The 26,215-nt window shown below is 43.9% G+C and overlaps 1 protein-coding gene across 4 annotated transcripts in view; it reads left to right on the top strand.

Annotated features, from left to right (window-relative positions):
* Positions 1 to 26,215, top strand: part of AMPH (amphiphysin) — a 248,447-nt gene that overhangs the window by 152,405 nt on the left and 69,827 nt on the right. For all 4 annotated transcript variants that reach the window (XM_019451112.2, XM_053898535.1, XM_019451116.2 and 1 more), the window contains exons 6-11: positions 4,330 to 4,437; positions 6,591 to 6,676; positions 16,378 to 16,453; positions 17,344 to 17,426; positions 19,603 to 19,741; positions 20,815 to 20,943. In XM_019451112.2, coding sequence (XP_019306657.2) covers positions 4,330 to 4,437; positions 6,591 to 6,676; positions 16,378 to 16,453; positions 17,344 to 17,426; positions 19,603 to 19,741; positions 20,815 to 20,943 — 621 coding nt within the window. The remainder of the gene's footprint in view (positions 1 to 4,329; positions 4,438 to 6,590; positions 6,677 to 16,377; positions 16,454 to 17,343; positions 17,427 to 19,602; positions 19,742 to 20,814; positions 20,944 to 26,215) is intronic.

The raw sequence follows: 26,215 nt of genomic DNA on the forward strand, positions 1-26,215 counted from the left end.
ATTCTGGACACGTTAGAAGTTAATCCCGTGCGACTCAAAACCCTCTATACGTAAAGTGGGAATAATCCCCACAACACCCATACTAGAGGTTGCTGAGGGTCTGTGCGTTGTGATTGTTTTGTGTGCCACAAACATAATTTTATTGTTGTTTTCTTCTTCCTTCCGTGCACAATTTAAAGTGTTTTTAAGGATCTCCTCCTGCTGTAGTTCTCAGATTGGACTAACTGGCTGTAACTGGACTGCTAGGGATCTCTTTAAAAAGGACAGGGGTGCCTGGGTGGCTCATTTGGTTAAGCATCCAACTCTTGGTTTTGGCTCAGGTCATGATCTCACGATTCATGGATTCAAAGCCCTGCATCGGGCTCTGTGCTGATAGTGTAAGGCCTGCACGCAATTCTCTCTCTGCCCCTCCCCACCCTCTCTCTCTTTCTCTCTCTCTCTTTCTCTCTCTCTCTCTCTCTCTCTAAAAATCAATAAATAAACTTAAAAAATTCTTTAAAAAAGGACAGATGCCTGGGCCTTGCCTCGACTAATTAGATTTGCTTATTATTTGCTTATTAGTTATACGTCTGTAACTTTTTAGTGGTTGCTCTTTCCTCACGTTCTTTCCTGCTCGTTCCTCCCAGTTCTTTCCTCCCGTCCTGTTATTATCAGACGTTTTTCCTTTACAAATGTTATAAACCCCATGGTACATATTTTCTGTTTCCTTTTATGCTCTAGATAATCAGTTACCTTTTCAAGCAATTAAAAGTAAAAAACCAAAATCATGTATATTTACCTTGAATTTTATAATTTCTGATATGTTTTTTTGTTTTGTTTTTTTGGTTTTTTTTGTTTTTGTTTTTTGTATAGCTCTACTTTGTATTAAAATTCCCATAACGAAAGTGAGTTCTTTCAGCTTTTGTTTGTCTGAAAAAGACTTTTTCATTTTCACTGTCGGAAGGCATTTTTACCGGGACTAGAACTCTGAGTTGGCAGATTTCTTTTTCTTTTGTTTTCTGTACTTTAAAAATGTCATTTCATTGTATTCTGGCTTCATAGTTTCTCAGGATTAGTCTGCTGTAATCTTTACCTTGTTCTTTCTGTTTTTCTTTACCCTTGATTTTAAGCAGTTTGGCTGTCAAGTGTCTGGATGTGTATTGTTTGGTGTTTATCCTTCTTGGGGTTTTGTGAGTTTCTTGGGTCTGTCCTTTCATGTCTTTATTATTATATAAATTTCTCAGCCAATATCTCCTCAGATATTTCTTCTGACTTACCCTCTCATCTCTTTTGGAAAATCCATTGATACTGTGTTGGACCATTTAATATCAGGTCTTGTATGCTTGATTCTGTTACGTTTTCAACTCTTAGTTCTCTTTGTGTTTTAATGGGAATAATTTCTCTTGATGGATTTTCAAGTGCAATCTTCTTTCTTGGCTAAAGTACAGCAATTGGCCTATCAAAGACATTTTTCCTTTCTGGTATAATTTTTTTTTTTTTTACTTCTAGCATTTCCATTTGATTTTTTTAGAAAGATATTTTCAATTATTTTTAATGTTCATTTTATTTTTGAGAGAGAGAAAGAGACAGAGTGTGAGGGGGGGGGGAGAGAGAGAGGGAGACACAGACTCTGAAGCAGGCTTCAGGCTCTGAGCTGTCAGCACAGAGTCCGACACGGGGCTCGAACTCACGAACCGTGCCATCATGACCCGAGCTGACATCGGATGCTTAACCCACTGAGCCACCCAAGTGCCCCTCCATTTGATTTTTGTTTGACTATTAAAGTTCCCATATTTCTGTAGACATTATTCCTCTGCTTATGTCTGTTATCTTCCTTTTGCAACTCGATTCTTGTTTGGTATTTCCAACATGTCTGAGGGATCATGTCTGAGTCTGGTTCGTGAATTGCTTTATTTTTTCTCATGGATGTGTGTGAGTGTGTGTGTGTGTGTGTGTGTGTGTGTGTGTGTTTGTGTGTGATAATTTTAGAATGAATCCCAGGCATCACGTACAGAATAGTAAAGACTGAAGTAACATTAATGTCTCAAAATGGGCCTATCTTTTCGTCAGGCCAGCAGCATGGGGATGCAAGTCAATCTGATGAATTGAAGTGGTTTGGGTTTGTTGGTACTGTTGTTACTTTCAGTGCACAAGGGCTTTCACATTCCTCTAGACTTGGGCTGCTAATGCCTTGTTCTGCTCTCTTAACCTCTATCATGTTTTTAGACTCTAGGGTTGAGGTCTGGTTTTTGCCTCTCCTTTGGCCCACATGGACAGGCCCGTGGATGCCAGATCATTTTTCTGAGTGTCCTTGTTCCCATCAGATTTTGGTTCCTTGTATGCTTGTATTGCAGAAGGGGGCCCCCCATATATATTTGCTCTCCCACCAGTGGGAGGCAGCTATTGCTTGTTATTGAGCGTTGGACTTATCATGGGGGCAAGGCTGTCTTCTGGTATGCTTTCTTAGCCTGTCTGAAGCAAAGTCAGCCTCATATCTGTGGTTGGTTTTTTTTTAATTTTTTTTTCAATTTTTAAAAAATTTACATCCAAATTAGCATATAGTGCAACAATGATTTCAGGAGTAGATTCCTTAATGCCCCTCACCCATTTAGCCCATTCCCCCTCCCACAACCCCTCCAGTAACCCTCAGTTTGTTCTCCACATTTGTGAGTCTCTTCTGTTGTGTCCTTCCCTGTTTTTATATTATGTTTGTCTCCCTTCCCTCATGGTCATCTGTTTGTTTTCTTTTTCCTCTGGTTGGTTTTGAGCAGGAGTTTCCTGCCCCTGCCCGAGTGGGAACAGACCTCTGCGTCTTAAAGGGGTCAGACTGTGGGCCCCAGAAGGTTTATGCCCCTCCCCGAATGAGTAGGGACTTTTTCATTTACCCTTCTTTGTGGAACAGTGTTCTTTGCATGTAGCGTAGGGGCCAGAGGGGTTTCTATCACCGCCCCCTCCCCGCCAGGGCCAGATTGGTTTTGCTTCTGCTCTTCCCCATCAAGCAGTGGATCTCTGTTTGGGGTCTGTGAGTAGGAGGATTTCTCGCTCCCTCCTTAAGCCACTTAAAACTTTTGCCTTGTAAAAGAAAAATGTCCATTGACACAGGCGTGGTTTGATGCCCACGCTGTGTAACCATAGCTCATCTCATTCTCGCCTGCACTGCAAGGGAGTGTCGTGTTCCCAGACTTTCTCACAGCATCCAAGGGAGGCCAAAGGAAAGAACTTACCCCTGAGTGCAATTTGCCCTCGTGCCTTGGCCACCCAGCTTTCCAAAGTGATACCTTACCCCACATTAGGCCTTTAACAGTTTGTTGAAATTTTAGCTGACCTCCTCATGTCCACTTGTATGGTAGCCACAGCTGTTACCTGTACCCTGGTGTGTTGGCACAAATGGTCTGTTGGCTTATCTCTTCTCGGATGGATTTTCCCTCTTCCTGAATAAAAGAATTCAGATTACTTTGTTGCCTTGTGACCTTAGGTCTCTGATACAATCAATGAGAGTTACCCTTTTATAGATGATCCACATTTTTTCTTGTCGGTGTGAGAGTGACATTCGTTGCAGTTGTCTGTATCCTAAATGGAAGTGGGAGTCTCTAGGAATCAACGTATTTTTAAAGCTCCTCGGGTGATTCTAATGAACAAAAGGATTGGGGAATACTTCTAGGAAGAAGGATTTTTTAGGAAGTTAATCCGTTTTATAGAATTGCTGTTGGTGTGAGTGTTATTTGAATTGTAAAACCAGGGGCGCTTGGGTAGCTCAGTCGGTTAAGCGTCTGACTTCGGCTCAGGTCATGATCTCACGGTTTGTGGGCTCGAGCCCCACGCTGGGCTCTGTGCTGACAGCTCAGAGCCTGGAGCCTGCTTCGGATTCTGTGTCTCCCTCTCCCTCTCTGCCCCTCCCCTGCTCGCGCTCTCTCTGACTCAAAAAGAAATAAACATTAAAAAAAAAAGAAGTGTAAAACCAAATGCTAACATAGTTTTCCATGATCTTCAAAGTGGAACACTTCATGATTTAGAGGAGAGGCTAAAAGATAGTATAGGTTTACTGCTCCCCTCAACCAGTTCTGGAAATTTTCTGATTTTTGACCGTACATTCTACCCTCAACTGACCAGCCTAATTACTATCAAAAGGGAAGATATTTACCTAATGATTTTTACATAAATGGTTTTACATAAGAATTGGAGGTGTATTTTGGAGAATTTCCAGGTATCATTTGTCTGCTGAAATTTTGGCTCACTTCAATCTCTAGTCAAGATATTTGGTTACTCTGGACAAGGAAAACATTTCAGCAGTCAAAAAGAGACTCTATGACCACGCCTTTTCCTTATTTGTATGTATTTCCTTGTTGGCAGAATCGCATCGCAAAACGCAGCAGGAAGCTGGTGGACTATGACAGCGCTCGCCACCATCTAGAAGCTTTGCAGAGCTCCAAGAGGAAGGATGAAAGTCGAATCTCTAAGGTAAGGATTGATCCCACCGTTGACACCACTCTCTACGTTCTATGACTTCTGACAGTTTCTCTTTTTAAGATTGAATACAAGCAGATTGGGAGGAGTCAAGATGGTGGAGAAGTAGGGGGACCCTAAGCTTGCCTTGTCCCACAAACACAGCTAGATAAGTATCAGATCATTTTGAACACCTAAGAGATCGATGTGAAGGCTAAGAGAGTAAAATTAAATACAAGCATACCTCAAAGATCTTGTGGGTTCAGTTCCCAACCACTGCAATAAAGCAAATATTGCAGTAAAGCAATCAGATGGCATGTTTTAGTTTCCCGGTGCAAACAAAGGTTATGTTTATGCTATATTGTAGTCTGTTAAGTGTGCAATAGCATTATGATTAAAAACACAGCATGTGTATCTTAACTAAAAATACTTTATTGCTAAAAAATGCTAACCATTACCTGAGCTTTCAGTGAATCATAATCACTGTTCCCAGATCACCATAACAGATGTGATAATAATGAAGATGCCTACATATTGCAAGAATTACCTGAATGTGACACAGAGACATGAAGTGAACAAGTGCTGTTGGAAAAATGGCACCTGTAGACTTGCTTGATGCTGGGTTGCCACAGACCTTCAATTTGCAAAATTGTCAGTTATCTGCACATCACACACACACACACACACACACACACACACACACACACACACAAACAACCGAGGTATGCCTGTATTTCCTTTTTGAAGGAGATTGGAATCAGGACAGAATTTCAACTGCATCATGGTACCTACGGGCTGCTTTCCATAATTCTTAATTAAAAAATAAGGTTTTGCATGTTACCATAGAGTTCATGTGGCTGACACTGACTCCTACATTTTGATCAAAATAAACCTTGGCCCCCAACAATCCTGCAGGGTCAGTGAAAGTAACGTGTTCCCACACTTCCTTCTGTGTTTGTAGTCCGTAGTTAAAGCTAAAAGGCAGATTCAGAGAGAAAACCAAATTTGAAATGCTAAGATATAACCTGTGATTGTCAGAGAGCCCAGCTATGGGCTAGATTTGTGGAACTGATTCATTTTCTTTTAGAAAACCCATTTCCGCAGCTTTTACCCCGTATGCCCATTACTTACAGACACCAACTAACTGACACCTGGTAACTACTCGCTTTGCTCCCAGTCTTGCCTCCTCCTGTCTGCCTACACACAGCTGTCTGAATAGTCTTTCTGCCTCACATCTCTAGATCTGTTTCCCCACTGCTTGTCTTTTAATGGCTGCCATTGCCTGTAGAAAGCAAATCTAAGTTCCTTAGCAGGCGTACGAACCCTGCACAACTTGGTGGTTGTTCATCCTACTCAACTTTCAAATTTTCTTTCCCCTCTGCTTCCTCCCTATGCATATCCTAAGCTAGAGCCCCTGTGACCCACACCTCAGTTCCCGAGCGGCCATGATAAGAGCTCCACTTCGTGCACAACCCCATAGGTGCCAGGCACCACGATCATCCACATTGTCATTTCTTAATAGTCACAGTAGCTGTGAAGGAGGCATTACTGTCTCCCATTTTACCAATGAGGTATCCAAGGTGAAGAAAGTGAAAACAGCCTCCCAAGTTTCCACAATTGGTAAGCTAGGATTCTGGCTGCTAGGGAACGCCACCTTCATGCATTAGAGTGTCTGTCCACCCCCTTCTTTAGCAAACATTTGCTGATTCTTCAAGAGTCCATTAGAATATCACTTTCCCTGTGGAATCTTCTCTGTTTCTATACCATCTTCCCCAATAGCATGCTCTGCAACACTATCTTGTAATGTAATTATTTTCACTTCCCGGTAGACTGGGAGCTCTTTGGGAAGCATCCGTGTGCAGTATCCAGAGCAGAGCAGTGCATGTGACAGTTAACCCGTTTTGTGGCATGAATGGATCTGCCAGATTACAAAAGCACCCATTGTAATTGAGTCAGTTTCTGTGTCTCAGTAAGACTTCGTGTTTCTTATCGGAAACGGTTTTGTGGATTATAACCAGACAAATTTCTGTCCTTCTCAAAATGTTTCTTGGATGCCATAAAGCTATTCCTATTTTATGTTCAGTGCTGTTGTTGTACGTAACAGTGGCTTGTGTTTCAGTGAGATTTTTTTTTTTTAGCGTAAACACGTGTCAATGTGTCCTTTCTAGGCAGAAGAGGAATTTCAGAAAGCACAGAAAGTGTTTGAAGAGTTTAACGTTGACTTACAAGAGGAGTTACCATCGTTATGGTCAAGGTAAAGTTTCTGTGCAGGGTGTACGTGTCCCATTTAGAAGATCAAGAAGAGGGGATGTGATGCTTCAGGGCCATCGAACCTGGCAAAACGTTCTATGTATCTATATATCTGTGCTTTTCAGAATGGTAGCTACCTGCCACACGTGGCTGGCTGTTGAACTCTTGGAATATGGCTCGTATGGTGGAGGAAGTGAATTTTTAATTTATTTTGCTTTGACTCATTTAAATTTAAATAGCCACACGAAACTAGCAGCTGCTATATTGATGACACAGTTTTTAGACCTTGATATATTTCTCAAGTAGAGTCTCCCATCTCAGAAAGAGGCAACAGGAGAATTTCCCTTAACTTTGAAATTTACAAGGATACCCCATTAGCTCTTGGCAGAACTCCCTTGATCCCAAGGGGTCATCTGGTCTTCAGGCTTGGATGCCAAACCCTGTGCTTTCAGCTCTGACCTTTTTAACCTGAACTGCATTCCCATTTTAAGCACTAAATATTTTTCTTTTATGGTTACTCTGCATTTCTCATGGCATTAAGTGCATTTTCCATCCTTTGTCTTATTTTTCCCCCTCAATGGTAGAACCAAGAAGCTGTTGGATGCAGTGGGGACTTCCGCCTCTCAGTTTCCATCGACACCTCATGCGACCATGCCATATAAACACATTTGCACTTGCTATGCAACATTGCTTTAAGACAAATCCTCTGGCCTGGTTTCCAACCAGACTGGCATCCTCAAAACCTTCCTATCTAAAAATTCTGGAGGTCCTACTTATCCTTTAAAACTGTAAGCGTTTTGAGGGTCTAGAGTGGAGTTTGTCCGTGTTTGTGTCCACTCCGTGTTTATTTTTGAAATAACTAGAGGAAATTTCGGCCAGTTCACTCTAGAATCAGCCTGTAAGGCATCCCACTTCAATGTCCAGCCATAACCCAAGGTTCAACATGTGTGAAATTAACTCCTCGCTCATCTGAATTTACTCATTCTTTCCGCACCTGCATTTCTCTTTTTGGTACTGTCATTCTTGGGCTCCCCGCCTCAAAGCTTTGGCGTCATTAACTATGGGAAGCCAGAGGACCATCAAAGGAATCAATTTATCCTCTCTGTGGTCTTCTGGATTGGTCTCTGCCTCCGTATTCTCATTGCCACCACCCATCCCCTCATCACCCTCCTGTTGAGGCAGATATCTATTCGTAACTTTCATGGAGTCATTCGTGCCCATTTAAAACCACAAATTATAGGGGCACCTGGGTGGCTCAGCCAGTTGAGTGTCCGACTCTTGATTTTGGGTCAGGTCATGATCACAGGGTTGTGGGACTGAACCCCATGCTCAGTGCAGAGCCTGGTTGAGATTCTTTCTCTCTCCCTTTGCCCCTCTGCCTCTCTCCCCTGCTTGTGCTTTTTCTCTCTCTCTCTCTGTCTCAAATAAATTTTAAAAAGAAGATAAAGTCACAAATCATATGAAATTATGGGTTTTTTAAGAAGTATATTTTTTCATTCTTATATTTCAAAAAATACTTGTATCCAAAATCTTTACGCACATCGTTGGCACCCATGTCTTTGTCCTCATCAAGGCTGACTCATGAAATGTCAGCCAAGAGTTCTCCCCAGCTTATCATCTTCCTCAACATCCCCAACACCAGTTGTGACTTGCATACAATTTAAACAGTTCTCCTGTTCATTTCCCCTCTAAAGGAATTTTTGTGATCTCAAATGTCATTACTTACCCAATTGCTTTTTAAACTGATCTTTATGAGAACTTAGGTTCCACAACGCTCAACACTTCCAATTATGAGATAATACTCCCAGGAAAATTGCCAAAATTCCCCAAAGGTGGGTATTATTTGCCTTAATACGTATTGGGTATGGAACAAAAATATTTCTTCTTAATGTTCTCGATAAGCATCCTAAACTAGCATTGACTGATGAGGTTTCAGGCTTCTGTGTCTTCCCCAGATAGTATTTGGTCATTCAAAATAAGTAATTGTCAGAGTATCTTGTAATATGAAAGACTTTAGAGGAACTTAAACACAATGGGAATATTTGAAGGACAAGTTTTGGAGAGAAGCCATTCCCCTTATCTGCCATATACAATATAAATACTTCAGGGGCGCCTGGGTGGCTCAGTCGGTTAAGCGGCTGACTTCAGCTCAGGTCATGATCTCGCGGTCCGTGAGTTCGAGCCCCGCGTCGGGCTCTGTGCTGACAGCTCAGAGCCTGGAGCCTGTTTCAGATTCTGTGTCTCCCTCTCTCTGACCCTCCCCCGTTCATGCTTTGTCTCTCTCTGTCTCAAAAATAAATAAACGTTAAAAAAAAAAAATTTTTAAAAATAAATAAATAAAATAAATCAGTGCTCTTTATTTTTAAATGTTTATTCATTTTTGAGAGAGAGTGTGAGTGGGGCAGGGGCAGAGAAAGAGGGGGACTGAGGATCTGAAGCGGGCTCTGTGCTGACAGCAGCGAGCCCGATGTGGGGCTCGAACTCACGAACCGTGAGATCATGACCTGAGCTAAAGTCGGAAGCTCAACCGAGCCACCCCAGTGCCCTGCTTCAGTGCTTTTTAATCCACTGTGACTTATTTCCGCACTCAAGGGTTTTTCCTTTTTACGTCAGTCAGGTCCTGCCCTTTGATCCAATCCTAGCTTGGGCCTTTGTATATACTCTTTATATATACCGTGGTTTTTGACTAGACCTACATTATTCAACTGCAGTAATTGTGTGTACTGTGTTTATACGAGAGGAAAAGAGAGCGCTCATTATTGTTGAATACTTTGTATTTTCCAGGTATCAGTTTATTCACTTTACACACATAACCTCTAATCGTCACAATTGCATATATCCCCACCTTACAAACGAGGAAGCTCGGGATCATACTGGTTAAACACTTTGCCGAAGATCGTCGTGTTTATACATCCTGAAGCTGGCACTTAAAAATACTTCTGTGGTGTTGCCTGTAAATCCTGATTGTCTGCATTTAGGACTTCTTATGTAAAATGAGACCGTACGCAGGCTTTCATAAATAAAGCTTAGTTCATAAAATTGTCTTATTATACATATGTTTTCTTCCCAGCCATATTACTCCACCTTGAAATTGCAGTCATTTGTGTCTTCCGGCCTCCCTGCTATGGTGGGTTGAGGAATGAGAGCTCCGCTATTTAAAGAAAGTGCAGAAGTCCCTGAGAAGGAATGATCACAGATGTAGGAGGAGGCCCGGGAGAGTAGTATCTTAAAAAGCCAAGAATGGCGAGAGTTTTAAAAGTGAAGGCGTGCCAGGAGAATCATTGACAAAACGGAGGTCAAGCAGAGGAGACTAAGGGTGTATTGTCTTGGTGAGCCTCCAGACAGGCTCCCGCTGATGGTGGGGTCAGAAACCTGACTGCAGCCATTGGAGACGCCATGGTTGATGATGTAGAAGGATATCATCTCTTATTTGAGGATCTTGACTATGCTGGGCCTGAGGAATAGTGATAGCAGATACCACTGGGGGAGTAGGGAGAGGGCAGGGGAAGCCTTCTAAAATAACCGGTATCATTTTGAGGGGCTTGGTCGGTTAAGTGTCCAGTTTTGGCTCAAGTCATGATCTCGCGGTTCATGGGTTTGAGCCCCGCATCGGGTTCCGTGCTGGAGCCTGGAGCCTGCTTCCGATTCCCCCACCCTCTGTCTCTCTCTCAAAAATAAATAAGCATTAAAAAATTAATTTGAAATAACTGGTATCATTTTGAGAAGCCGACAGTGGCGGCGGCACAGGTTGGGATGATTTAGGACTGGGGATTTCTGGAGCCAGTAGGGGACAGAGGGATAAAGACGAGGTATAGGCATAGCGACCAGCCAGTGGTGAGAGGTATGCCACAGGGCCCGAGCTTGAGAAAGCAAGATGCCGAGCCTGAGGGGGACGACAACCTGGAAGGAAAGGGGCACTGATTTCAGAGAGATTAAGAAAAAAATCAACAAGTGGAACAGAAGTGAATGAATGAAGGATCTTGTGGTCTAGGAAATTAGGTTAGGGAGCAGGCCTCTTGATTGCTGTCAGTTGTGAGCCATGGATGGCAAGACCCAGGATCCGCAGCAGAATGTATATGAATAAGCATGTGAGTTACGAGTTTGTTTCTTGGTTTAAGAGTCGGGTGTCGAGGTTTGCTGTGTTCGTGTTAGGATTCGGTGAAGGAGAGAGAAGGGAATCAGGAGATGTGCGCTATGGACAGTCAGTGGGGTAGCGGCCTGGGGGTTGGTAGATGAGCCGTACAGGGCCGAATACGTGCGGCATGAATCTCAGAGGAGGGAGTGTCAGGGGCCCAGAGGAGCAGGGGCCAGCTAGGAGAAAGTTCCTCGGTCTCCCACTCCACCCCCCTGGTAAGTGACGGATGGCACAGGATGCTTCTTCCATTGCAAGGGGTTGTCGTGAGGGGGTTGCAGTGACCCCCCCGCCCAGCCCCACCCCTGCAGATTTCCCTGAGGGAAGTGCTGAGGGGAGTGTCCTGGCCTGCACTGCTGTGACAGCTCAGCTGACAATCCTTCCCATTGTTTCCAAGAAGAAAAAACCATCTTAATAAAGAAATTAAGTGGGTCTTGAGAGCTAACCTGAAGGAGCCTGAGGATGCCTCAGAGGAGTCCTTCGGGGACATGGTAATGTCTGAGTCCCTTGTTTATGAAGAGTGTGTGGAACACCTCGCAAACACGTAAAAGCAGTACTCTGTGGATGTCTGGTTCCCTGCTGGTGACATCAGGTTTTTACAAGGCAAGGGTAACAGTCAGCATATGCCCTTCCAGTGGAATGAGTGCCACATTTGTTGGCTCATTCGTTCATTCATTGAATATTTACTGCACACCTGCTCTGCCCTGGTGCCGTATCAGGTGCTAGGCCTGTAGTAGTGACCTGCTTACAGGCAGGCCCTACTTTGAAAGAGTCTCCAATTTCATAAAACCCTTATATGACGAATTACATCAAAAGTGTCCAACACATTTTTTTTCTAAGTTAAACACATCCTAGTTGACTTAGCTTCGAAATTCTAAAATGAACCACAAAAATATTAGAAAATCATTTGACATCTGTTTAGTCGTGTTAAACAAGGTCTTGCTTTCTTTCTGGCACCACACCACTTATTTCTCTAAATAATAATTGATATAAACAAGATACGCTATATATCAGAAAGCAAAACTAACAGAAGAACGGGAATTCTTGTTTTTTTGCTAAACGTCTCCAAGAATCACTATGTTTAATAGCAGTTAACCTTCTAAATAAAAGGGGGGGGGGAGCACTAAGAAATGAACACAAAAAATGAATAGGTCACTCGCAAAAGAAGAAATATAAACGGCTATTAAGTAAATGAAGAAAAAAGTATTAACTTTAATTGAAGGAATATAACTGTAAAAGGCAGCCGGATGCAAACTCTCGCCCATCATATTCCCGAAGGTTTTGTGCAACTTCGCACTGAACGTCAAGGAAGTAGAAGGACCCCGCCCCCGTGGGGGCAGCTTGGAAGTGCACACCAGAGCCTCTGTGGTCTGTGCCTCTCACACAGTTTGCACTCAAGGCACTTATTCTAAGGAAATAGTCGAGCCATGCACCGAGTTTTAATTCGTAGGTCGTCGTTAGGGTTTTGTTCGTCATAGTGAAAAACCAATGAAAACAAAGCAGTCCCCGCCAATGAACTTCAGCTACACCCCCTCCCCCATCCATCTGCACCTGCCGTCTATTTAAATCTGACCCTCCTTCGGGCCAGCCCAAGTTGATCCTCTCAAGCAGACGTTCAAAGCTGGCACAGGGCCTGTCAATTCCCCTATCTTCTCAGTTCCTGTAGCCGTTTCTGTCTGAACCTACTCATTTTTGGTATTCAATTGTGTATGGCCTCTCATGGTAACTTTAACATTGGCATTCTGCGTCTTTCACTCACCAGCGTGGGTGAAGTGTGTGTTCATGAATCCTCTCCTCGGGGGCTCCTGTAAGTGGACTGTGTGTTCCTGGAGCCCCCGGAGCCCACCCCTAGGCATGAACCCAGAGTGCATAGGCCCTTCGTTGAGCAATTGAATGACGGGAGGTATGAGGAATGACTGGTTGATGGGGGTCCTGAGTTGGCACTTACAGTGCCGCCGGAAGTCTTCTCTGCCACATACGGTGAGCTGGACCCTCTGCCCAGTGTTGTCAGTGCACCTGCAGACTCCCCTCCTGTACAGGTGCTGCTTTGTTAGCTTCCTCAAACACAGGTCCTCTCCATTCCCCTGTCCCACACATGGTTAGGGGCTGCAAATAACCACTGCCTACAAATAAACACATACTTCACGGTCGGGAAGATCCCCTGCCCCAGCGCACAGGCCTGCCTCACTACTCTTATCTCCCAAGCTTCTGATCTGACCCTCCCAAGTAGTTGCTATTTCCCAAACACCCTGTGCCAGGATTTTCTTTATTAATATGTGTCTGTTTATCTATCTATCATCTATCAATATATACACACAGACACACATATACACACACACGCACAATGGAATATTATTCAGCCATAAGAAAGGAGGGGCACCTGGGTGGCTCAGTCGGATGAACGTCCAACTCTTGATTCCAGTGCTCAGGTCATGATCTTATGGTCATGAGATCAAGCCCCATGTCAGGCTCCACGCTGGGCATGGAGCCTGCTTAGGTTTTGTTCGCTCACTCTCGCCCTCTGCCCCTCCCTTGCTCACTCATGCTCTCTTTCAAAAAAAAAAAAAAAAAAGGGAGATTCTGCCATTTGGGATAATATGGATGGACCATGAGGGCATTATGCTGAGTGAAACAAACCGGACAGAGACATATGTTCCACTTAATGTTTAGTATCTACAGTGATTATGTCTCTCAATTCACCTATTTTTATTTTGATATGAAATAATATACATAATATATGTCTGTGTGTATATGTATATTCATATATATATATGCAGGTATACGTATCCTGTATGTATATATGCATATACATATGTGTGTGTGTGTGTATACATGTCACACCTTCTTTTTATTTATTTATTTATTTTAATTTTTTTTTAACATTTATTTATTTTTGAGACAGAGAGAGACAGAGCATGAATGGGGGAGGGCCAGAGAGAGAGGGAGACACAGAATCTGAAACAGGCTCCAGGCTCTGAGCTGTCAGCACAGAGCCCGACGCGGGGCTTGAACTCACGGACCGCGAGATCACGACCTGAGCCGAAGTTGGACGCTTAACCTACTGAGCCACCCAGGTGCCCCACACCTTCTTTAATCATTCCCCGGACACTTGGATTGTTTTCATCTCTTGGCTCTTATGAATAACGCTGCAGTGAATGGGGCAGTGCCTGTATCTCTTTGAGTTCCTGGTTTCATTTCCTTCAGACGTATCTCCAGAAGTGGGATCACTGGGTCGTACGGTAGTCCTATTTTTACCTCTCTGAGGAGTTTTCCCCAGTGGCTGCACCAATTTCCATTCCCAAAGACAGTACACAAGGGGTCCTTTTTCTCCACATCCTTGCTAACACTTGTTATCTGGTCTTTTTGATGACAGCCGTGCTGATGAGTGTGTGAGGTGATTCTACTGCATGGTATCCCTTGTATGTGGAATCTGGGTGGGGGAAGGCAAATTCATAGAAATGGAAAGTAGGAAAGTGGATGTCCGGGGCTAGGAGGTGGGGGAAATAGGGAGAGGTTGGTAAAAAGGTATACACTTTTAGCTGTGAGTAAGGTCTGAGGATCTAATGTACAACATGGTAACCATAGCTGATAACACTATATTCTATAATTGAAATGTGCTGAGTGTAGAAGTTAAATGTTCACACACACAAGATACATTTATGAAGTGAGAGCTGTGTTACTTAACTAGATGGGGGAACCATTCACAATTGTGAATCAGGTCACCACAATGTACACTTGAAATATCTCACCATTTTAATTTTCAGCTATACCTCAATAAAGCTGAAAAGATGAAGGAAACCCAAATAAACTAGTCTTCTAAAATAAAAAAAAATTAAGTGGAACATGGTAAGAACTTAAGGCACAGGTTAAGACGTAGAAAAAGTAAGCCTTACTGGAGTTTCACATGGTACTTAACTATTATTTCATCTCTGAATCTCTAAATTGGGTTTTTATCTTTTATCTTGTTAAAATTCTAAACCCTAATTCATTGGAGAGAGCAGAAGTCATGATACTCGTGCTTAAGCAGAATTTCTTTTCACACAGTCCATGCTTTTCTATTGGTTTTCCTCCTTTTGGATCCAAACACAGGTTCTCTGGTTATTAATTACGAGACCTTGGACAATTAGTATGTCTGTGCCTTGGCTGACCTGGATGTAAAATGAGGCTCACTAGCCTGGAGGTAGTTACAAGAATTAAGTGAGGGAATAAATAAAGGTGTCTATTACATGGCAGCTCTTTCTGTTGGCTTTAGTGATAATGGAACATTCGTCCGCTCGGCTTATTGGAATCTTGCTCAGCACAAGGCACAGCTAAATAGGAAGGTCCCCTTTTATTTATGCTTTCATGTCATTGTTTAAATAAGAGGGGCCCTCCTATGTACAGCCACATTCTTACTCCCCAGTAATAAGTTATTATTAAATAATAAAATTATATATTAAACAATATATTATTCTTATTACAACCTCCCCGCCCCCCCCCCACCCCCCGAGTATGTTTATTCCATATATCTGGCCTGTCTAATGTTTCTGGCATCTAAGTTCTTACTTGGGATTTAGAATCTCATGAACCAGTCAGGATTCTGGAGTTATTTTTGAGAATGTCATTGAAACAAGAACACGAATGAAATCAAAGTAGTAATTTATTAGATGGATTCAGAAAGATTGAATTAATACAGTGTCCTCATTTAGAGCAAAGGGTGCCCATTCAGGAAGTACTGGGCTGAACCCTCGGGGTTGACAGGTGTGCTTACTATTAGGGACCTAAAAGTCCCACCCCCTGGTTTTGCTTCACAAACCTGTTTGAGATACTGTGAATGGACACCTTGTGTCTTAATATTTGGCCCTCTTACTTTAGCTGAGGAATTGTAATTAATCGGTAGGTTTTCTATTTCTGCCTATCCACCACATTTCAGAATCCAAAATGATTCTATGTATATGTCATAAAAATTAATGATAAGCTTCTCTCTCTCCAGCCCTTCACAAGACACACGTCTAAAATACAACAGACTCTTAGGGCAGTGGTTCCAAATGTGTTCCGTCTGCACGAGCAGCAGCCTCAGTGTTACCTAGAGCCTGTTAGAAATGCAAATTCTAGGGCGCCTGGGTGGCCCAGTCAGTTAAGCGTTGGACTTTGGCTCAGGTCCCGATCCCACGGTTCATGGGTTTGAGCCCTGTGCTGGGCTCTGTGCTGACAGCTCGGAGCCTGGAGCCTGCTTCAGATTCTGTGTCTCCCTATTTCTCTCTGTCTCCCCTGCTCACACTCTGCATCTCTCTCTCTCTCAAAAATAAATAAACTTAAAAAAATTTTTTTTTAAATGCACATCCTGCACCCCTATCTGAGACCTGCAGAATCTGAAATGCAGTCCTGGTGTTCCCCACGGTGTGAGAGCCACTGTCTCCGCACGTCCACTGCCTTTGGAGAGATTGTGCTGTGGGCCAGCAGATGTGGCCCAGTGTTAATCACAATTATACAAAGGAAACCTGTTCCTAATGCATTTCATTGCCATTACAAATGCGGTTTTGCTGACCGGTCTTTCCCTATTCTTCTTTCATCTTTGTGTCTCTACATGGCAGACGAGTTGGGTTTTACGTCAACACTTTCAAAAATGTTTCCAGCCTCGAGGCCAAGTTTCATAAGGAAATAGCGGTGGTAAGTAACGATGATTATTTTTCCTTATGGAACATAAAATAAGTGAACTTTTTTTTTTTCTGAAAGCAAATGAAATGGCGTAGCATTGTCACTTACTTGCGAGTTTGTTTTCATAGCATGTTATTACTCTCAGTGGTATTTCTCCAGTATTCCTCCAGGCCCTCAGGAATCCTGGCCCGTCTTCATTTCTCTTCCGAAATGCTTTTTCTCCCTGTCACAGTCTCACAGTCTTGTTTTGTTTGGTTTTTGTTTCCAGTCAGCTTTAAAAGTTGGCGTTTAAAAGTGATACTTTTTGAGGCTGAGGAAAAATTGGTATCTGAGCATTCAGTCAGCAGTCCTGTCGTCAACTAATATTGTCTTAGTTCAGCAGGGTGGTCGTACGACTTTATCTCTAGTAGAGTCAGCAGAAACAATAAGGGTTTGTTTTCCATTCTGTACTCTGGTTGAGAAATGTATTTTGGTTTTTTAAAGGTTTATTTGTGTTTGTGGCCTTTCAGTTTTGACATAAGTTTTTTTTTTTTTAATTTTTATGTATTTAGTTTGAAAGAGAGAGAGAAAGAGCAGGGGAGGGGCAGAGAAAGAGGGAGACAGAGACTCTCAAGCAGGCTCCACATTGTCAGCGCAAAGCCTGATGCCGGGCTTGAACTCATGAACCTCGAGATCATGACCTGAGCTGAAGTCGGACACTCAACCGACTGAGCCAGCCAGGCACCCCTTGACATGAGTTTTAAATTGTCCATTTGTAGAATTTAAAGGTATCCTGAGGCCATCCCTATCGTCGTTAAGGTTCTCAGTTTTTCAGTAAACGCTTCCTCCTCTCTTAGGGCAGTAGCCTGAATCGGCACCAGAATGACTTACAGCTAACAGACCAATGGTCTCCATCCCTTTAGCTTTGCCACAAATTGTACGAAGTCATGACGAAGCTGGGCGACCAGCACGCTGACAAGGCCTTCACCATTCAAGGAGCTCCCAGGTAGGCTGTGTTCTTCAGACCCAAGTTCATGCAATGCTTGTCGCAATTTCTGCAGTCTGCACCAGCCCATGCTATTTTAATCCTCTTAGAAAACTCTAACACTAAGAAGCCTTTCCACTGTCAGACTCTGTTCTGTGTTCACCTTAACCTTTAGCCTTTAGATTTACTCACTGTGGGCTTTGGTCATTGTCACCATAGAATTGACTATCTGCCTGTCTCCATTTTCCACGGGACCTGGGGTATACATTTTTAACACGTAATTTCTGGTTGTGCACCTGTTACTTTCTTTGGAGAAGAAAGGAATTCCTAAACTCCCAGCACTTAGTCCTTATGCTTATCGTCAGTGCTGGCATCTTCCATGAATCCATTTTGGAAAGTAATTGACACCTCACCATCATCTTACCTCCTGACTTGACCTTGCAAATGCTGCATTGTTTCGGTCCTGTTGCACGTTGATTCTGTGAGTCAGTCAGTCAAATACACCGATCCTTCTCAGGCATCATATGTTCAAGGAAGGCAGGCTTGTGAGCCTTGGGCTGGAAATCAGAAGACCCAGCTTTCAGGTTTGTGATCCTGCAGTTAACAGGCTTTGCCTTCCTTGAGTGAGTCCATTAATCCTTTGGGTGAAGATCTCATTTTTTTTTAATCAACAGAAAAAAAAAAAAGATGGTATTGAACTAAATGGCTTGTAAGGTAATATGCAGTCCTGACATTCTCTGTTTGCAATTTCAACATCAATCATATAGAGTCCTACGTATACCTTTATAAAAACACACACTCCTACCCATGTTAGTGTTTGGATTTCTCTATAGAGAGCTAATTTTCTTAAATGATACTCTTTGTATTAGCCATCCTCATAATAGTCTCTGCTACAGCTGCTATCCCAAGTGAGCATTTAGGATCTCTTATCCTTCGAAGGGAAAGAACATTCCCTACAAGAACACATGAAAGGAGTGGAAGGAAGCACTGTTTCCAATATAGTATCTCAGCATGAACTTGGAACAAAGAGGAGGTTGTAAGAGGAACGTCGCAATGACATTGGGTGTTTGGCTGTAAAGCACGTGAAAAAGTTAGGGGGTCCTCCCTCGTAGAGACGTGAAACAAATGTGTCTGAACACTTCAGTGTTGCTGAATCAGATAAAATGAAGACAGAGGGAGGCCATGGCCACTTACCAAATGTTCCTTTGGTTTTTTTCAACATTCCTCCGCAGAACGAGGTGGTGAGTGAGCTCAGTGGGCTCCCTGTTGAGTGTAGATTGGATCCGCGCTTCCCGACAGAGGACATGATTGCTGGCACGTAGTCTCAATCATGTGGCCCATCCGTGTTCCCCGCAGGACTCACTCCCTTGAATATGTAGATCATGCTGTGGTGTATGCGCTAGTTTATTTTGGGGTAGAGACGCTGTTCCCTCAATCTGTAGACGTTAGAAGGTCTTAGAGAGTAGGATGTGTCCCAAGTGCCCTTCTCCTGCTCATCACCTTTGAGCTGGTCCCACGCCTCTGGCCCAGTGCCAGGAATGCGGTGGGTTCTCAGGAAACATTGCTGACACTCTGCCTTCACATAATTCGTTCGTGCCTGTCAAGGTGTCTGAGTTCAGTCATTGTTTTATAAGGTATAGAAAGGGGAACAAGTAATGAATTTGTTTCCAAATGTTATCAGAAAAGACTTATAAAATCCTACTCAGCGCTATCCTGAGGATAAACGTAAAATTTATCATTTTCAGGGTAGGTTTTTCTATCGATTATGACCTAGTAACATTATGAAGGAAATCAAAAGTTGAAAGTGGTTCAGCTAATTCAGCTTCTCTTTGGATGATTCTTGCAGAGCCTGTTTGGCACAGTGGAAAGAACAAGGGGTTTGCATTCCCAAGGCCTGAATTCAGAGCCAGCAAAATGCTGAGTGACTTCAGGGGTTTTTAACCTCTCTGTGCCCCACTTTACGTGGAGACAGCAAGGCCTGAGTGTTGTGAGGTTAGAGATGATATATTCCAAATGGGGTCTGGCATCCAGTGGATAATAAATACTGTACATAACAGCCAGAATTAACCTAGAAGGGGGCTAGACGAGAGCCAAAACCTGTTGTGCCTCAGGATTCCTTTGGGCTGGAGGACCCCTGAAACGTAAGTACTTTTCTTTAGACGGCCCGTTGCTGACTCTCATGTGTTTGTTCATCCAGCGATTCTGGTCCTCTCCGCATCGCAAAGACCCCATCGCCGCCCGAGGAGCCTTCGCCCATCCCGAGCCCAACAGCTAGTCCCAATCACACGCTGGTACCTGCGTCTCCTGCACCGGCAAGGCCTAGGTCACCTTCACAGGTAGGAAGAGGTCAAGTACATTGGGGCAAATGGAAGAACTCGGCGTGAGGACCCCTGTCTGGGATAGTCCTGGGGTCCTGGGGCATCAAAAGGAGTTTCCAGTTGGGGAGACTTCAAGGCTGTCGGCATTGTGATGGCCACTAAGGAATCAAGCTGTTTTCCCAGTTTGGAGCCCTACATCCTCACACACCCTACGTTTGAGTGTGTTGAGACCTCTCTCCACAACCTCAGCTTCCTTCCATGCCCTCCTCTCCTCCCACCTCTTGCTTTCAGAAGGCTCTGATCGGTCCTGCCTTCTGCTAGGACCTCCCTTCCTCCAGCACTTTCGCTTACCCTTGGGTCAAGTATGGCCAAGAAAGCCGTGATGTTTATACGCCATTTCACAGTTTGGGTACTACCCACAGTGTGTGGCGCACGAGCTCAACAAAAGCTTCTAGAAGAAATGATTGGGGGAAACCGGAAAGATTAGAAAAGGTAAATACAGAGAAACATGGCCGCCTTCGTCTTCCCCACTTTGAGTGAAGATGAAGTTCCTACAGGAAGACTCTAAGTGTCCAGTGCGGTGCAGGCTTTGAAAGTAAGGCAAGTCGTGAGAAGATCCACGGAATAGTTCTGTCAAGTTCTTACTCCTGAAAACACTCACGTGGGGAGTGCAATGTGTGCTACCTATGGGCGGTCTCAGTGATTCCAGTGACAAACTTTCCTGATGTTAGTGTTCAAGTTCCAATTTATTGCTGAAATGAGAAATCCTTTTCAGTTGACTCCACAAAAGGTGTTGCCTTAGTTTTAACTTTAGAGGCATAGGCACCTGGCCCTGCGTGTAGCGCTTGTGTTGAGATGAATGGAGTGGCATTGCCGGAGTATTTCTCACGGGGCCCTTGCTTGTTGGTGCTCAGAGAGCCACCAAGGGAGATAGCATTCTCTGCTCAATCAGGTGTTCTTGTTTCTGTACACGTATCTAAATTTCAGTCAGTGACCGATACGTCCGCCCAGCACTGTTCCGTGGCATTTCTGCACATCTCGCGTGCCGTCTTTGGCTGAATTAGTTTGCTTGTGTTTCTGATGTTTTGTAGACCAGGAAAGGGCCTCCTGTCCCACCTCTGCCCAAAGTCACTCCAACAAAGGAACTTCAACAGGAGAACATCATCAATTTCTTTGAGGACAACTTTGTTCCGGAAATCAGTGTGACGACACCTTCGCAGGTAAGTGCCTCGTATGGAGCTGCGATGTCCACAGAAGTTCCATGGCAGAGGGACCCTCAGGGACCAGCTTTAAAAGTGTCAGACGTTAGAGCCCGCAGTATCATTTCAGCTGTCATCAGGTTTGTTAATTACTTGGTATGCCTAAAGCATTCTCAAATGGGAGACGTACATACAATGTTTGGAAACACCGAAAAGTGTGAAATGACGAATTTTCATAATCCCCTAAATCATACCACTCTGACATAGTCACAAATGAATGCACTTTGGTTTATTTTCCTTCAGTCTATTTTTCTAGGTAAATACCGAATTTGTACCATAAAATTCAATGGCATTGTTATGTATTCCTGACTTTTCTACTTCATCTAATTGAGCGTCTTTTTTTCATGTCATGTTACTGTTTTCTTTTTTCAAAAGAAGATGTTTAACCAGAGTATTCCATCTGAGGAATGGACCAGGTAGCTTTCAATTTTTCTGTTTCTTTACCAGCACTTCGGGGAACATCAGTATTTGTGAATTCATGTCTTTATGCCCTGTGTTAGTTCTTTTGTATTGCTTCCTAGTAGAGAATAGGAAAATACAATGAAAAGAGATGACTGTTTTTAAGCCTTTTGACCTTCCTACTTTGGCAAACAGAAGCATCCGCAATTGCCCTGGTCTCAAAGACCCTGGGGCGCACCTGCCCCAGGTACAGCTACCTTCGTGGACTGCAAGTCTACCTCTGCTGGCGACTTGGTCATCCCATTGTCTCAAGAATGAAGATTCCTGACTTCCAGAGCTGTTCCTGATGCCATCAAAGCCATTTCTTTGTTTCAAGAGTGAAAGTCCCCAGAAAAATCGTGCCAGCATCAGTTGCTCCCAGCGTCCTCAGGGTCAGAAATAATACCTACATTTTATAAGATGTGAGAATGCAGACCTATAATTACTGAGTACATCAATAACAACACTGTGTACAACATCCCAATTATAATCACGTCCTGTTGACAATAACAGAAATAATGCACTAATAACAGAGAACTCAGAAAATAGCCACTTGGAAGCCCGTCGTAATTTGTCGTTGCTTTTAAGGGCATTCATCAATAAGGCACAATGCTTTCAGCTAATAGTGTCCTTCTTCTGTTGTTTGTATGAGATGTGGGATTTGGTACGCTAACAAGGCCTTGAAATGTGATTTAGCAGCTCTTTTCGAGGAGGGAGAATTGCACGTGGATGAGTGCAGGGACAAATGATGTCTGTGGATACCCAGATGCCCTCAGGGCTAGCTCTCTCAGAGCCAGCTGTTGGCCTGGCACCAAACGTGAGCAGTTTTCATTTCCACGTTATGCTGTCCATTTGTATTTGCTAACAGCTCAGCTCCCTTCTCTCTGGTGCTTCATCAGTTTTCAAATAGGGGGTGTTTCGGCCGATGATAACCCTTATTCAGGTTGCTTTCCCCTGTACCCTCCAAAAACCTGCCTTGGTCCCCTCCACAGAGAATGTGGTCACCCAGAAGCCACATGTACTTAGCTGAAGACCCTTCCATTTAGCACCTGAGGCAGCCAAAGTAGAGGCAACATGACACATAGACTAGTTCCGAAGCAAAGATGGGGTTCAAAAGTGTTCTTTCCTTTAAAATGTTTTTTTATTTGCAGTTTGCTGGCTCACATAAGGTTTCTTCATTGGTAGAAAAGAAAAGCATCACAGCACTTTTTACAATTGCAAATGCTAGACGGGGGCCCAGAGTGCTTCTAAGAGCATTAACTCTCATGATGCTGTTGCATAGGAGTCATGGGAAGTCAGGAATCGGGGACAGAGGAAGAGGAAACGGCTTTCTAAGCAGAACCAACCAACCAGGGGCCTGGCCCGGGCCCAGCCTGGCTGTCTTTGTGTAGCACTCCAAGGCTGTGGCAAGAGGAGGAAAGCACTCCTTCCCCCATACTGGCTGTGTGTCCCCTCCATCAGTGTGCTCGGGGATTCTGAAAGAACTGACCGCCAGAGACATCATGGGGGTGCGTTTTGGGGGATTCAGTTTCATTTATATTGTTTTCTTTTAATCAAGAGGAGGCAGAAGGAGGTTTCTGTCATTTTTTCTGACTGCGGTAATGTGGCTCTTCTGGTGGACCACAGCATGTGACCAGAGCATTTCCATTGACTAAATGGCTGTGAGTCTTATGTCACGATGTCAAGAGAAGGGAGTGAAGCAGGGTTTATGTTTCAGTCTGTTTCCTTGCTTATTGAGTGATAGAATCTAGCTTTATTTTGGAGCGCCTGGGTGGCTCAGTCCATTAAGCATCTGACTCTTGGTTCCAGCTCAGGTCATGATCTCACGATTTGTGAGTTCGAGCCTCACATCAGGCTCTGCACTGTCAGCACAGAGCCTGCTTGGGATTCTCTCTCTCTCTCTCTCTCTCTCTCTCTCTCTCTCTCAAGAAATAAATAAGCATTTTAAAAAGATACAATAAAATTATGCAGATGCCACCTGTCCCTGAAGCATCTTGACAGTCCCTTCGGTTGCTCGTTCCTCTTTTGATACCCACAGGGCCAGTGTGTGTTCTCTCACTCCTTTTCGGTCACATCCAGCAGAGTTTCTGATTCAGCCGCTCTAGGGTGGGGGCCAAGAATCTGTATTCCTAACAAGCTCCCAAGTGATGCTGACAACTGCTGGTCATGGGATCACGCCGTGAGAACCACTGTTTTAGGCCAGGATTTCCCCGTGGCACAAATATATGGCCACGAACAAAGTACCACAGTGAATGAACAGATTTCTCCCAGGGAAATACCCAGCTGAGTCAAGTGTATATCATGTACGACCATGTATAACTGCTGCGCTTAAAAATTGTGTGATTTGAGAGGTGCCTGGGTGGCTCAGTCGGTTAAGCGTCCAGCTTCGGCTCAGGTCATGATGTAGCGGTTTGTGAGGTCGAGCCCCCCATTGGGCTCATTGCTGTCAGCATGGAGCCTGTTTCCGATCCTCTGTCCCCTCCCTCTTTCTTCCCCTCCCCACCTCTCTCTGTCCCTCCCCCTCCTCTCTGCCCATGCCCTGCTCGCACACGCTCTCTCCCTCTCTCAAAAATAAATAAACATGAAATTAAAAAAAATAGTATGACTTGAAATACTCCATATTTCGGGCAGTTGGGCTTACATGTACATACACGTGCATGTACATGTGTGCTTGTAATATTAGATGTGTTGATCAGAGTATATGTCAAGTTACATATTCTAAGGGAATGGACGGTCTCATCAGGGCTGTGATGTTTTTAGATAGGCACAGATATTTGATGAAAAAGAATCAACAGAAATGCCCAGAGAAAATGCAATGCCAGCTGCATGGAAGCTAGAAAGCTGAGATGTATCTGAAAAGCTCTTCTCTCCCAGATACATGATATTTATGATCATATGGAGTGGTCCATTTCAGTTTTATTGTGATATTTTTTAAAAGTTTAATAAGTCAGTCTACATTGAACAGATAGGTTTATGTCCCCAGTTTGCTATTTTTATCATGTACTTAGTGGGGAAGAAGAGTGTTTGTATTAATCCCACCCAGAAGCTCCAGGTGTGATGATTGAAATATTCCTCACCTCTGATGGATTTGTGCGTCTCGTACACCAAGCTTCACGGTGGCGACAGTCCCTCCTGAGTGCATCCGGGGATTGGAAACAAATCCATTAGGCCTAGAGAGCCCTCTAATGGCCCCAGACCTTAACTATATCATAGAATCTTCTCTGGGAAGTATCCGTACCTGCTTACAGGGAGAGGTCCGCGTGTCAAGACCACAGGGCTGACCTTGCTTCTCTGGTTTTGTGATTACAAAAATGGAACTGCCAGCCCTCTTTATTTTTCCCTCCCAAGAACCTAAATTGAAAGAAATCTCTTATGGGGTGTGTGTGTGTGTGTGTGTGTGTGTGTGTGTGTGTGTGTGTGTGTTTTCCTGAATCATTCTTTAAAATTTTTTTTAAGTTTATTCATTTTTGAGAGACAGAAACAGAGTGTGAGTGGATGAGGGGCAGAGAGAGAGGGAGACACAGAATCTGAAGCAGGCTCCAGGCTCTGAGCTGTCAGCACAGAGCCCGACGCAGGGCTTGAACCCACGAACTGTGAGATTCTGACCCGAGCCGAAGTCGGAGGCTTAACAGACTGAGCCACCCAGGTGCCCCACGTTATTCTTTCAAGACAGCATTTTCCATCCCTTCCCATAAGATGCTGTGAAAAGGGGGTCCTTGGTCATCGGAGGCTGGGAGGAGCTACACCCCCTTTTGTTTTACATAGTTTGTGTCAGCATGTCCAGTGCTCTGAGAAGTTGTGCAACAAAAGCCCTTTTTGTTTAAATCAGAGTTTCTCAAATAATCTCCCTTTTCTCCCAAAGTACTACCTGTTCCAGGGACGTGGGCGTTTGGTGAAACATGTTTAAAAACGAAGATTTAAAAGATATTATATCCCTGGAAACCAAACTTATGGCCTATAAATAGGATTTTAACAGATCAAGGCCAAAAAAAGCAATCATGTATATTATATACACACACATATGTACACATGCAAGGTTGTTTCTTTTTTTTTTCTTCAAAAATGTTTTGAAAAAAGATGTTTCGGACTGCTTTCTCTTCTCACGATCGAGGTTCACCCTCCTCTCCCACCAGGGCTTTCCTGAGGGATCGTGGCTCTGGGCAAATATTTTCAGAGGGGGGCTTCTGTCCATATAACCAATTTGAGTCCCTTGAAATGAGCCTGTCCGCAGCATTCTGGTGGTCAGTCTGATGGGATTCCGTACGTGAAACGCCATGCTGCCCAGTGGAGGCAATCTGCCCACCAGCCACCCTCTTGGAAACAAGCCTGGCCACCATGTTCCAGGACAACTGGGTGGATGTGAGCCCCAGAGTTCCTGGGGGGTGTGGTAGGTACTCCATGTAGAGAGGGTCACAGAGTGCTCCAAAGAGAGATGGGCGCCAGCCCCATGTGGGTGCCCTGACCAGATAGCATTGCTAGCCACAACCGCCACCACCAGAGAAGGACTTAGAAAATTTCAGGGAATGTATTCGAAAGTGTGGGGCTCCCCTGAGGGTCAGGGCTAGGGGTGGGGTCCCTGCTTGCCCTTCTACCTGTCAAGTGGCAGAAAGGAAGAAATTGCCTGTTTCCACATTTTTTTTTTCCGTAGCAGGTAACCCCCAACTGTTTTGCTTAAATCTTTTCCCAGCAATGACGTATATTTTCTCTCTTTGCTTTTAAATCTTTTACGTTTGCATATTTTCTCTCTTTGCTTTTAAATCTTTTACGTTTTTGTTTATTTTGAGACAGAGACAGA

This window comes from Panthera pardus, unplaced genomic scaffold (assembly GCF_024362965.1).
Source record: "Panthera pardus isolate Hobbes unplaced genomic scaffold, ASM2436296v1 HiC_scaffold_8, whole genome shotgun sequence".
In the NCBI taxonomy this organism is placed as follows: Eukaryota; Metazoa; Chordata; class Mammalia; order Carnivora; family Felidae; genus Panthera; species Panthera pardus.